This window comes from Papio anubis, chromosome 1 (genome assembly GCF_008728515.1).
Source record: "Papio anubis isolate 15944 chromosome 1, Panubis1.0, whole genome shotgun sequence".
Taxonomy (NCBI): Eukaryota; Metazoa; Chordata; class Mammalia; order Primates; family Cercopithecidae; genus Papio; species Papio anubis.
Window position 1 is genome coordinate 767,233 of NC_044976.1, and position 14,195 is coordinate 781,427.

The following is a 14,195-nucleotide window of genomic DNA, read 5'->3' on the forward strand; positions in this document are numbered from 1 at the left end:
TGGGATTACAGGTGTGCACCACCACACCTGGCTGACTTTTGTATTTTCAGTAGTGACAGGGTTTTGCCATGTTGGCCAGGCTGGTCTTGAACTCCTGACCTAAAGTGATCTACCCACCAGCCTCCCAAAGTGCTGGAATCATAGGCATGAGCCACCACACCTGGCCAAAAATCTCCATTTTGCCCTTCATGAAATCAGTGAGTACCCAAATGCTGCCACTTAGTCAAACCCTAATAAAATCGACCCCGGAGGCAACGAGGAGGAAGCGGCCTCGCACTTGTGTTTGTAGTAGGAGCTGCCACAAAGGCCTTTCCCAACTAGAACTTGGGGTTAAGCCACTTCTGTGAAGACCCTCTGCTAGCAACAGCCAGCCCCATCGGTGAACAAAGGCCACCACCGCAACAAGCTCCTGTAGCCACTGACCTTTGTGTCAGAACAGCTTACGTGGACTTCTTTCCACCTGCAGAAGCTCGCCCTTGCCCCAGCCTCTCAGATGAGCCTGTGGACAGACCCTGGATTGCAATCCTTGGCTGTTTGCAAACAGCCTCTTGTTTTGGAGAATTGGTTTCTCTTGCTCATTTTAGGTTGCTAGAAACTGGTGTAGGCACTAAGATGCCAACCTTGATCATTTCAGCAGCATGAACACCAGAGCTACACAAGGAAGAAAACAAAGCAGTCCATATTTAACATTTATTTTACTTTGCTGAGCAAGAATCATAGCTGCTACCATGATTAACTTAGTTTAGACAAAAATAAGCAGGAGGCGTCCACAGGATTAGTTGCACAGTATCAGCTTATCACTGCTGCAGAATTAACAGCGACTGGCTACATTATTTAACAGAATCGTTTGCTGGAAAGCACTGATCTGGTAATATAAATATTGAAATAGGTCACATACAAAACACTAGAAACATTTTGTACAATGAACTTTTAGTTCTCCATAGTTTGGTATAAAGGAAATATAATTTGGCTCTGACGTTGATTGTTGATGTAATTTTCAAGTTTTCCCATGTGGGAAAGTCTGTGGCCTTCTTAAAAGATGGAGCCTCCAACGCCACGTTGGCAGTTCAGACTCTGTGAACAGTTTAAACGAGCAAGTCAGCTGAATGCCACTTTCAGCTGTAAGTGAAATGAAATGGAAAACAAACTAGGACTGCGAGTTGGAAGTTTCCAACTGAGTTTTCGTTAAGGATCTAGCAGCCATCAAACTCAAACATCAGAGGCCCACAGGGAAACTGGAAGGAATACTTGAGACAGCCAAGCTGAAGGTTTCTGTGCTCTGAGGGATCTGAGGGTGGATGTCCCACTCCTGTATCCTCAGCCAGGAGAGAACTAGTCAGATTCATTAGGGGAGCTCGGACGCTCTCGTTCTATAAAGTAAGGCCCCCAGTAGGGCACGCATGTGCGTTGGGAAACAATAAACCCCTCAGTACCATGTTGGTCAAGGGCAAACGAGAGCAGTCTGTTTCTATCCGCAATGACATTCTTTTTCTTTTTCTTTTTTTTTTTGAGATAGGGTCTCGCTCTGTCGCCCAGGCTGGAGTGCAGTGGCCGGATCTCAGCTCACTGCAAGCGCCCTCTCCCGGGTTCCGGCCATTCTCCTGCCTCAGCCTCCCGAGTAACTGGGACTACAGGCGCCCGCCACCTTGCCCAGCTATTTTTTGTATTTTTTAGTAGAGACGGGGTTTCACCGTGTTAGCCAGGATGGTCTCGATCTGACCTCGTGATCCGCCCGTCTCGGCCTCCCAAAGTGCTGGGATTACAGGCTTGAGCCACCGCGCCCGGCCTGGAATGATATTCTTGTTTCCTTCTTCCAGCAATGAAATATTTCCAGGCCTGAAAAAGGACATCATTTGGACAGATGTAAAGAACTGTCTTGTTCACCTGTTATTCCCACTGACCCATCTAAGTGATCATCCAGGAGCGTGGCAGCAGCAAGCAGAGCTCACTGGTTTTGTGGCAAGGAGTTTAAAGGCACCCTACAAAGCAGAGCTCTATTTGGCTGATGATATTCTTTGCTCAGCTCTTTAAAATGACTGTTTGACTCACCATGTTAATTTTTCACAAATTAAAGACACATTTTGGGTTGTGCAAGAGTTTTCATCTTTCCAGGTAGACAGATTATTTTAACACTGTTATAGAGGGAATTGGGACTCTCGGATTTTATTTAAACCTTTTCATGCCATTTAGTGGGGAAGTTTCCTTGAAAGTTAGAGAGATGCACATCTCTTAAGTGTCAATTTCAAGAAGCAGATAACCCAATTCGGGAGGTGGTTCAAGTGTTCTGTTTACAAAGGCACAGACCACGACCACGGACACACTCAGTGGAAGTAACACCTGGTGTTTCTAGGACATCTGTGACAGTTAACAAGAACTTACTATGCTAGAAAAGTATTACATAAAAGTTATTTAAAAATATATGTCTGTACAATCGTTAACATGGCCAAGCCAGGCCTTGGGTATTGCCTCTTAGTGCCTGGCTGTACTGGGAATGCCGTGAAGCCCAGCGGCTGGAAACCGACTTGGGCATGGAGAGGAGACTGAGGGAGAGGGAGGGGACAGCACGCCTGAGCAAGGGCACAGTGTCAGCTGCCGCATGGTATCCAGGCTGCTTCTGCCAGGATGAGGAAGAGGCCCCAGAGCAGCATTACAAAGGAAATCACCCTATTTGCTCATCATTTGGAAAAACGTGTTTCTGGTCCACAAAGAGAAAATCAAAACAGGCTGGAAGCTCCTTGTCAGGGTGGAAGGGAGGGCACCAGAGGATGTGCGGCCAGAAATTCCAGGGTGCTCAGAACCAGGCACCTGTACCTCTCCTTACACCAGGCCATCATCTTCAGAGGCTAGTGGGAAGCCTGGCAGCCATTCTCAATGGGGAGGCAGACAGGGCCACCCTGGGGGTTGGCCTCACATATCTACAATCCTCTGCCACTTCCAGGGCATTTTCTAAGTGTTTTTGAGACAGAGTCTTGCCGTTGCCCAGGCTGGAGTGCAATGGCACGATCTCGGCTCACCGCAACCTCCACCTCCAGGGTTCAAACAATTCTCCTGCCTCAGCCTCCTGAGTAGCTGGGATTACAGGCACCCACCATCACACCCAGCTAACTTCTGTATTTTTAGTGGAGACGAGGTTTCATCATGTTGGCCAGGCTGGTCTCAAAAATCCTGACCTTGTGATCCGCCAGCTGCAGCGTCCCAAAGTGCTGGGATTACAGGTGTGAGCCACCGCACCCAGTCTTATATTGGTTTTTGAGGAAAGCAGAAAAAGAGAAATGGAAAACTGGGGAAAGTCACGTGATGACCCATCTTTGCAGTGCAGTGAGCACACACCTGGCCTGTCCTCCACACACAGGTCAGTGGTTTTATACAAGTGGCTGGAGCAGGTGCAGTGGTGCACGCCTGTGTTACCAACACTACGGGAGGCTGAGTGGGAAGGACTGCTTGAGCTGAGGAGTTCAAGACCAGCCTGGGCAACAAAGTGAGAGCCCAGCTCAACAAAAAAATAGCCAGGCATGGTGGCACGTGCCTGTGGTTAGAGCGACACAGGAGGCTGAGATGGGAGGATCACTTGAGCCCAGGAAGTCGAGGCTGCAGTGAGTCAAGATCATGCCACTGTACTCCAGCCTGGGTGAAAGACAGAGCAAGACAGTCTCAAAAAAATAAAAAGGTTGCTTGTGGGTTAAAAAGCCTCATTTCAGTCTACCATCAAGGCAGACTTTTTTGAGTAGGTAGAAGTTAATGAGTCATAATTATTGCTGTTTCCGAACGATTTTATCTTCAGGACGGGCTATTTTTGTATTTCCCAGGTGAGAAGCCAAATGGAAAACCAGTGAAGTGACCTCAGGCGCCAATGGCCTAAAGAGCATGTAGGGAAAATGAGACTCGGGGCTTAACAGGCAGGGACATGAGATTTGGGATGGAACAGGCAGGGACATGAGACTCAGGACCACTGGAGCCCCATGCTGCCTCTGACAAGCCCTGGAGCTCTGGGTCTCAAAGGCTCGCTGGCAACAGACTGCACCAGGCATAGGAATTCGCCAGCTGCGAGACGGGGGGTGAAGGGCTCAGGCACGGTCAGAAGCCTCTGCCTAACACACAGCTCCAGCAGCCACTCCTCAGGCCTCCTGTACCCTCGGGGATGTGTGATGCTGAGGAGGATGGGTTGAGCTGGCCCTTGGCCCCACCACGCACTACTGCTGTCCCTCGGGGAGAGTGGGACGGGGTGGGCGCCTGATACACACCATGCGCCCCAGAACATTCAGTGTGGGTGCTTCCTTTTTCAGCAAGGATGGCGCCAGGTAAACACCATGTAACCCAAGCCATCAACACTACAACGTCCTGCCCAAGGCTCACGTAGAGAATCGGGACAGGTACTGGATGATGAGATTAGGAACAGTGGGCTCCAAGGGAGAACAGACAGGCTTACCCCACAGGGACCTCAGAATAGCCTGCCTGATACTCAGAGTCCAAAAAAGAAAAGGAATGTACACATCTCCTCCCAAATTAAACATGAGAGGTTTGTCCTCAACCTCAGGGCTAAGAAACCACCACAGGTAGGAGGGCAGGGTGCCCTGGGGTGGGGGGGCTCATGCAGCCCAGGGTGTGGAAGTGACAGGCAGGACGCCCCAGAGCGGGCACTCACGCAGCCCAGGGTGGGGAAGGGATAGTGGGGCAGGGGCCCACACAGCCCAGGGTGTGGAAGGCGATGGGCAGGGCACGCTGGAGTGGGGGGCTCACGCAGCCCAGGGTGTGGAAGGCGATGGGCAGGGCACGCTGGAGTGGGGGGCTCACGCAGCCCAGGGTGTGGAAAGCCCGATGGGCAGGGCAGCTGGAGTGGGGGCTCCGCCCAGGATGTGGAAGGGAATGCAGGGCCTTTCTCTTCGGCTTGACGGAATGGCCTCCGTGGTCATAGCCCTTGATTTCCATGCAATGCTGTAGCTTGAGGCTCGCGATGACTCTGGGATAGTCTGAGGATGCCCACAGCCCTGGTGGGTCAGGTGAGTAGTTCTGATTGCCCACTGTGGCAGCAGGAGACCCTTCCTTCCAGGGCCCTCTGTCCCTGCCCGTTAGCCCTGCTCTGTGGCCTCATGCCCAGGGCCAATCTGCAGCCAGTCCAGGGCTCAGGGCCTTCAATGGCTGGTGTGGGAAGCTGAGTGCTCTCTTGGCAGTAGCAGGGAGCAGCTCTCGTTGGCACTGGACCCAGCCCTGGCTCCCGGTGGACCCTGGGGTGCTGCCCAGAGAGGAAGTGGGCACCCCCAGCATGGGAGCCGCAGAGGCTGTTTTCACATTACACGGGCATGGGCTCAGCTGACAGGGGGCTCTGGTCTCCACTCCAGGAAGCTGATACCTGGAATCCCCAGTTTGAGTTTCCACTGGTCTTCACTGGCAAACCAAGAAAACCTCAGGGAATGGCCGACTTAGCTCCCCGTGTCCGGCACCCCAGCAGGGCCATGGAGGAGGGCGTCCCTGTCCGTTTCCGGGGGATGCAGTGTCACGAGAACAGCAGCAGCTGGCAGCTTCCTGCTCTCAGGGATGCTGCCTGGGGTCCTGTGGAAGCAGCGGCCCCACCGTGTCCTCTGGGGCCCGGCCGGTGGCCACAGCCAGGCTCTGCAGCGCCTCCTGCTGGTGCTGCCTGGCCTTGTTGTAGAGCAGGACCCCAACTGTCACTAGGGCTGTGCCGACTGCTGACAAGCTGGTGATCTTGTTGCCAAAAACGATGACGCTGAGCCAGATGGACAAGGCATGCTTCACGGTGCTGGCGACGCTGCAGAGACAAGGGGAGGGAGCAGGGGCGCTCGGGGTCATGGTCACCTCGGCCCGTGGCCAGCAGCTTGGCTGAGCCTGGGTCTGGAGGCTGGGGTGGGGGCACTCAGGGTCACGGTGACATCAAGCCTGCAGCCAGCAGCTCGGCTGACCCCGGGTCTGGAGGCCAGGGTGGGGCGGGGGGTGCTCGACGGGACCTGGGTGGTGGTGAGCTCGGCCCAGGGGTTTGGGAGCTTTGAGCAGGGCTTGCCTGCTCCCTCGCCCCCTCTTTTTTAAGGGGTACTTTTCATTATTAAAAAAGGCAGAGGAGGAGAAACCTAAGGAACAGCCACGTCCTGTGATCTAGACGCAGGAATTCATGATATCGCCTCATCAGCTTCATCCAATTGAGGTGGATCTCACTGTGTAGCCCAGGCTGGTCTTCAAAATCCTGGGCTCAAGTGATCTTCCCACCTGGGCCTCCCACACCGCTGGGATCATAGGCGTGAGCCTCCACACCCGGATGGAATATTTTTAAGTATATTACAGATGCTCACGCCTGTAATCCCAGCACTTTGGGAGGCCGAGGTGGGCGGATCATGAGGTCAGGACATTGAGACTATCCTGGCTAACACGGTGAAACCCCGTCTCTACTAAAAATACAAGAAATTAGCCAGGCGTGGTGGCGGGCGCCTGTAGTCCCAGCTACTCAGGAAGCTGAGGCAGGAGAATGGCGTGAACCCGGGAGGCGGAGCTTGCAGTGAGCCGAGATCGCGCCACTGCACTCCAGCCTGGGCAACAGAGACTCTGTCTCAAAAAAACAACAAAAATTACAGATATCGTGACATTTCACCCCTTGAGTACTTCAGCCTGTTCTCTAAAGAACAAAAACATCAGGCCAGGCGTGGGGGCTCACGCCTGTAATCCCAGCACTTTGGGAGGCCGAGGCGGGCGGATCACAAGGTCAGGAGATCGAGACCATCCTGGCTAACACGGTGAAACCCCGTCTCTACTAAAAATACAAAAAATTAGCTGGGTGTGGTGGCGGGCTGGGTAGTAGCCTATAATCCCAGCCACTCGGGAAGCTGAGGCAGGAGAATAGCTTGAACCCGGGAGGAGGAGGCTGCAGTGAGCTGAGATTGCGCCACCTACTGCACTCCAGCCTGGGCGACAGAGCAAGACTCTGTCTCAGAAAAAAAAGAATAAGAACATCGCCCACACAGTCGCAGTGCCTTTGCAGCCCCAGGGAAAACAATCCCTTGAGATCATTTGTTGGGTGAAAAAGGATACCAAATACACAATGTTAGGACTGTGCAAAAAAAGGGTGACGGGAAATACCCTGTGCAAACTTTCCATAATAAGTACTTAATTCACTGCTCTTACAACATGAAAATAAAACAAAAAATTACTATTGAAAAATAATTGGGCAGGCCGGGCACCGTGGCTCATGAATGTAATCCCAGCACTTTGGGAGGCCAAGGCAGGCGGATCACGAGGTCAGGAGATCAAGATAATTCTGGCTAACACGGTGAAACTCCGTCTCTACTAAAAACACACAAAAAATTAGCCAGGTGTGGTGGCGGGCGCCTGTGGTCCCAGCTACTTGGGAGGCTGAGGCAGGAGAATTGTTTGAACCCAGGAGGCAGAGCTTGCAGTGAACCAAGATGGCGCCACAGGACTCCAGCCTGGGCGACAGAGTGAGACTCCATCTCAAAAAATAAATAAATAAATAAATAAATAAATAAAAATAATTGGGTAACACGCGGTGGCTCACGCCTGTAATCCCAGCACTTTGCAAGGCCGAGGCAGGCGGATCACCTGAGGTCAGAAGTTCAAGACCAGCCTGGCCAAGATGATGAAACCCTGTCTCCACTAAAAATAGAAAAATTAGCTGGGCGTGGTGGCGGGCGCCTGTAATCCCGGCTACTCGGGAGGCTGAGGCAGGAGAATTTCCTGAACCTGGGAGGCGGGGTTGCCGTGAGCCGAGATCGCGTCACTGCACTCCAGCCTGGGCGACAGAGTGAGACTCTGGTTAAAAAAAAAAACAAAAAAAACCCCACAAATTAGCCCAGCGTGGTGGTGGACACCTGCAGTCCCAGCTACTCAGCAGGCTGAGGCGGGAAGATCACTTGAGTCAGGGAGGCGGAGGTTGTAGTGAGCTGAGACGGCACCACCACACTCCGGCCTGGGTTACAGAGCAAGGCTCTTGTCTCAAAAAATAAAAAAGGTTTTATTATTTTTTTTAAACCACTGCTAACAATCACTAATGTTCACTAAAACACTAGGCTTCAGGAGCATTTGGAAATAATTCCTGACCCCAGAAAGAAACATGCTGGTGAGAGACAGTGACCAAGCCCAGGAGACCAATGTGACCTTCAGAAAAACTCAGAAAGCACAGCCAGTTTTCCTGTCTCGGAGACACCTCCTGCTCAGGATGCAGGAAGCGTGGGGCGGGGCAGCGCCATGGATGAGACGGCTCGGTGTGGAGCCTGCGGGGCCTGCTGGTGAGAGGAGGCGCAAGCTCCAGTTTCTCAGCTGTGGAACGCTCCGTGCGCGGGGCGCGGCTACCAGCTCCGACGGGTATTTGAAAATTTACCGCACTGACTTGGACCAGACGGAAAGCAGAGAAGAGGGAGAGCTACGCCTGACTGTCCCCCACCCCCGCTGGCCCCAACATCTGCTTTTCATTTTCACTTCATGTTTGGGGACCATTCCGCCGCCTCATGATAGATCAGAAGTTTCAGAAAAAAGGGCCGCTGACTTCCAAAATAGGATGTGAGGCGGCTGCTGCTGCCAGTCGCGGGGACTTCTACCCCTGCTGGTGACATAACCTCGTTCCTTTGCATTTGCCACCAAAAAGTCTCCAGTCTTTTTTTTTTTTTTTTTGGAGACGGAGTCTGACTCTGTAGCCCAAGCTGGAGTGCAGTGGCGTGATCTCGGTTCACTCCGACATCCGCCTCCTGGGCTGAAGTGATTCTGATGCCTCAGCCTCCCAAGTAGCTGGGACTACAGGTGCATTTCACCAGGCCTGGCTAATTTTTTGTGTCTTAGTAAAGACGGGGTTTCACCACGTTGCCCAGGGTGGTCTTGAACTCCTGAGCTCAGGCGATCCGCCCGCCTCGACCTCCAGTCCTCCCGGCTAGTTTCGTCTTCAAATTGCACCTTTGGCTGGGCGTGGTGGCTCGCGCCTATAATCCCAGTACTATGGGAGGCCGAGGCGGGCGGATTGCCTAAGGTCAGGAGTTTGAGAACAGCCTGGCCAACATGGCGAAACCCTGTCTCTACTAAAAATACAAAAACTAGCCGGGCGTGGTGGCATTGGCCTGTAATCCCAGCTACTCAGGAGGCTGACGCAGAAGAATCGCTTGAACCCGGAGGCGGAGGTTGCAGTGAGCCGAGATCATACCACGGCACTCAAGCTCTGGGCAACAGAGCAAGACTCCGTTTTGGGGCAAATAAAATAAATAAATAAATAAATTGCAACTTCAGTCTGTTCAGTTACAGAAGTGGAAAGAAGCCGAAGGAGCCTCACCCCCGTTTCTAGAGCTGTGCTGCGCGGCACAGGAACCAGTGACCACAGGTGTCTGTTCAAGTTCAAACTGACGACAATCAGCTTGAATTCAGAATCTGGTCCTTGTTACATTCTCCACATTTCAAGTGCTCAGAAGCTGTATGTGGCCAGTGGCTGCTGCACTGGACAGCCCAGAAGAGACCATTCCATTCCTGCAGACAAGACTAGTCGAGGCACCCTGCTATTCTAGACGGAAAAGCACTCAATTTCAAAAACCGTCAAATGCAAAGACTTCTAGTGGAGATTTCCCTAAAAACCTATTTCACACAGTTTACAGTTTATTTTACGGTTTATCATTTCTTTTTTTTTTTTGAGATGGAGTCTCACTCTCATCACGCAGGCTGGAGTGCAGTGGCGTGATCTCAGCTCACTGTAACCTCCGGCTCCCGGGTTCAAGTGATTCTCCTGCCTCAGCCTCCCCAGTAGCTGGGACTACAGGCGCACCACCACACCTGGCTAATTTTTTTGTATTTTTAGTAGAGACAGGGTTTCACCATGTTGACCAGGCTGGTCTTGAACTCCTGACCTCAAATGATCCACTTGCCTTGTCCTCCCAAGTGCTGGGATCAGCAGGCGTGAGCCACTGGGCCCGGCCTATCATTTGCATTTCAAACGGCATGGGTATAAAATGGCCTAGTAATTACAGTGCACAGCCACAGTCATCCCCGTGGAAGAGAATCACATGTGTCCCTTTTTTTTTTTTTTTTTGAGAAGGAGTCTCGCTCTGTTGGAGTGAACCTGGAGTGCTCCGCCTTCCAGGTTCACGCCATTCTCCTGCCTCAGCCTCTTGAGTAGCTGGGACTACAGATGTCCGCCACCACGCCTGGCCACATGTGTCTCTTATAAAAATACCTAGATTTTTAGTCTCCTCTCGAAACGACCTGGACACCCTCAGCTCCTGGAAGTTCCCCTGCTCACCTGAATGTCACAGGGGAGATCTTCCCCATGAGGGCGTAGGCCGTGACGCTCTGAAGGTGGAACAGGACTCCATCTGTCAGAAGCAGCAACACCACGTCCTGGTTGTAGCTGAAGCTCTTCCCGCTCCTCCCGATCACTGGGACGTCCTATGTGGCAAAAACAAAACGATATTCTATTGGTTTGCATTTTCCATTTACTAATCATCCACCAAAAACGCCCAGCGCCACTCCTGCCCAGACACTGGGTAAAGCTGCTGACACTGAGGACAGCTATGAAAATGCCTCTAGGGCGGAGAGCTGAACTGTGCACTCATCCATTTTCTGTTTTTTTTCCATTATTTTTTGCACTAATTAGTTTTCACCATGTAGATGCAAACAGACAACAAGCACATGAAAGCAGCCGAACATCACGATCAGCAGGAAAATGCAACAGAAACCCCAAGGAAGGGCCGGGCATGGCCAGTCTGGCCAACACCGTGAAACCCCGTCTCTACTAAAAATCTAAAGATTAGCCAGGTGTGGTGGTGTGCGCCTGTAATCCCAGCTACTCAGGAGGGAGGCAGGACAATCACTTAAACCCGGGAGGCGGAGGCTGCAGTGAGATGAGATTGCACCACTGCACCCCAGCCTGGGCAACAGAGTGAGATTCCATCTCCAAAAAAAAAAAATTAAACACAGAATTATTATATAATCCAGCAGTTCCACTGCTGGGTACACACCCACAAGAACTGATGGCCCCGGCCGGCAACCACAACTTCCTCGCAGGGAGAACGGCCAAGTCAGCCAGCCTTGACAGCTAACGGATTAAAATCCAGAAAACGACAATAAGATAAGAACTTGCAACTGCACCTCGCACAGAGAACCCTCTGTGTGGGGGACTCTAGGGAAGTCTACAAATTGCATTTAGAAGGTCCATGAACTCAACTGGGAAAAAACTGCATCTTTATCTTTACTAACCTTTACTTGAAACTCAGCATTTCATTCAATTATGAATGTTGGGAATAAACTATAATACTACAGATAGGCCAGGCGCAGTGGCTCACGCCTGTGATGCCAGCACTTTGGGAGGCCGAGTCAGGTGAATCACCTGAGGTCAGGAGTTTGAGACCAGCCTGACCAACATGGTGAAACACCATCTCTACTAAAAATACAAAAATTAGCCGGGTGTGGTGGTGCATGCCTATAATCCCAGCTACTCAGGAGTCTGAGACAGGAGAATCGCTTGAACCCGGGAGGTGGCGGTTTGCAGTGAGCTGAGATTGCGCCACTGCACTCCAGCCTGGGTAATAAAGAGTGAAACTCTGTCTCAAAAAAAAAACAAAAAACAAAAAACAAAAAACAAAACTACAGATACTTTCATATCCTGTTAGCAGTTGTTGCTAATACCCTGAAATACTGTTTACCCTCATCACTACATCAAACTACCATAGATACTAGGCTTACTGCTAGATCTGGTTATTTAATGAGTTAATAAAGAGGTACCTATTATTAAAAATGATACTAAAACACAGAATTGAAAGCAGGGTCTCTAAGGGATATTTGCATCCCCACATTCACTACAGAATTATTTGCAACAGCCAAAGGCAGAAAGAACCCACAATGGATGGATGAATAAACAGAATGTGGTCTTACCCACACAATGGAGTACTACTCAACCTTAAAAAAGAAAAAAGGGGCTGGACGCGGTGGCTCACGCCTGTAATCCCAGTACTTTGAGAGGCCGATGTGGGCAGACCACAAGGTCAGGAGATCGAGACCATCCTGGCTAACACGGTGAAACCCCATCTCTACTAAAAACACAAAAAGTTAGCCAGGTGTGGTGGCGGGTGCCTGTAGTCCCAGCTACTCAGGAGGCTGAGGCAGGAGAATGGTGTGAACTCGGGAGGAGGAGCTTGCAGTGAGCCAAGATTGTGCCACTGCACTCCAGCCTGGGTGGGGCGACACAGCGAGACACCGTCTCATAAAAAAAAAAAAAAAAAAAAAAGGAAAAAGGCTGAGTGCAGTGGCTCACGCCTGTCATCCCAGGTGGGAGCCACCTTTGAGAAGCCGAGGTTTGAGCCCAGGAGTCTGAGACCAGCCTGGGCAATACAGTAGGACCCTGTTAATACAAAAAATAAAAAACTGGCTGCACACGGTGACTCACACCTGTAATCCCAGCGCTTTGTGAGGCCGAGGTGGGCAGATAACTCGAGGTCAGGAGTTCAAGACCAGCCTGCAGTAAGCACAGATTGTGCCACTGCAACATGGGCAACATGGTGAAACCCCGTCTCTACTAAAAATACAAAAATTAGCCAGAGTGGTGGCGCACACCTGTAATCCCAACTACTCGGGAGGCTGAGGCAGGAGAATCACTTGAATCCGGGAGGTGGAGGCTGTAGTGAGCCAAGATCACCCCACTGCACTCCAGCCTGGGTGACAGGGCAAGACTCCATTTCAAAAAATAAAAATAAAAAAATAAATAAATAAATGAGCCAGGTGTGGCACATGCCTGCCATCCCAGCTGTTTGGGAGGCTGAGGCAGGAGAATTGCTTGAGCCTGGGAGGCCGTGGCTGCAGTGAGCTATGAGGCTGCAGTGCTTTGCAGCCTGGGTGACACAGCAAGACCCAGTCTCAAAAAATATGAAGGGAAGAAACTGATTCATGCAACAACACATGTAAACCTCAAAACACCAAAACACCATGCTACGTGAGATAAGCCAGACACAGAAGGACAGATGTGATATGATTCTACTTGTATGAGGTCTTTAGGGTCACCAAATTCAGAGACAGAAAGTGGAATGAGGGTGCCAGGGTTGGGGGATGAGAATGGGGAGTACTGAATGAGGGCGAAGGTTCAGTTTTGCAAAACGAAGAGAGTTCTGGAGATGGGTGATGGTGACGGCCACTCAGCTTTACACTTAAAAATAGTTAACATGGGACGGGCACGGTGGCTCACGCCTGTAACCCCAGAACTTTGGGAGGCTGAGGCGGGTGGATCACGAGGTCAGATCATCGAGACCATCCTGGCTAACACCATGAAACCCCATCTGTACTAAAAATACAAAAAAATTAGCCGGGTGTTGTGGCGGGCACTTGTAGTCCCAGCTACTCAGGAGGCTGAGGCAGGAGAATGGTGTGAACCTGGGAGGCGGAGCTCACAGTGAGCCGAGATGGCGCCACTGCACTCCAGCCTGGGCGACAGAGCGAGACTCTGTCTAAAAAAAAAAAAAAAGATATTTAGGCCAGATGCAGTGGCTCACGCCTGTCCAGCACTCTGGGAGGCCGAGGCGGGTGGATTATTTAAGATCAAGTATTGAAGACCAGCCTGGTCAACACGGTGAAACTCCCTCTTTACTAAATATACAAAAATTAGCCAGGCGTTGTGGTGCACGCCTGTAATCCCAGCTACTCGGGAGGCTGAGGCAGGAGAATCGCTTGAACCCGGAGGCGGAGGTTGCAGTGAACCTTTGTGCCACTGCACTCCAGCCTGGGCAACGACAGACTTCATCTCAAAAAAAAAAAAAAAAAAAAAAAAAAAAAAAATTGCCTGGGCGTGGTGGCATGCAACTGTAGTCCCAGCTACTTGGGAGGCTGAGGCAGGAGAATGGCATGAACCCAGGAGGCAGACTTTGCAGTGAGCAGAGATCACGCCATTGCACTCCAGCCTGGGATACAGAGCGAGACTCCTTCTCGGAAAAAAAAAAAAAGTTTTTGTGATAAAAAAAGAAATTAAGCTAGCCTAAAAGCCCCCTCAAGTTGAATGATGAAGAATCAAAACAAAACAAACAATAAACAAAATAAAAGTCTTCACACAAAAATCTGAGCTGCAAACCCCGAGTGGCTCCCAGAGCAACTCAGCTAAGCAGGGCTGCGGCGGAGCTGGGCACGACCAGCCAGCACACGGCCTGGAAAGGGAAGTCATTCTGCCCCTGAACCACCAGATAAGGCAGCCGGGCGAGTAAGGACGGGACACCTGTGTCTGAAAC

The 14,195-nt window shown here is 51.2% G+C and overlaps 1 protein-coding gene and 1 pseudogene across 6 annotated transcripts in view; both read right to left on the bottom strand.

Moving 5' to 3' along the window:
* Positions 1–2,100: 2,100 nt before the first annotated feature.
* Positions 2,101–4,837, bottom strand: LOC101015749 (annotated as a pseudogene). Its single transcript, XR_159564.5, has one exon. The product of XR_159564.5 is annotated as an uncharacterized LOC101015749 (transcript).
* A 16-nt stretch (positions 4,838–4,853) lies between these two features.
* The window catches only part of SLC35E2B (solute carrier family 35 member E2B), a 35,323-nt gene continuing 25,981 nt past the window's right edge, over positions 4,854–14,195 (bottom strand). For all 5 annotated transcript variants that reach the window (XM_009211354.4, XM_021935061.2, XM_009211445.4 and 2 more), the window contains 2 exons: positions 10,232–10,377; positions 4,854–5,764 (listed from right to left, as the gene is read on the bottom strand). In XM_009211354.4, coding sequence (XP_009209618.3) covers positions 5,527–5,764; positions 10,232–10,377 — 384 coding nt within the window. In that variant the 3' untranslated portion in view covers positions 4,854–5,526. The remainder of the gene's footprint in view (positions 5,765–10,231; positions 10,378–14,195) is intronic.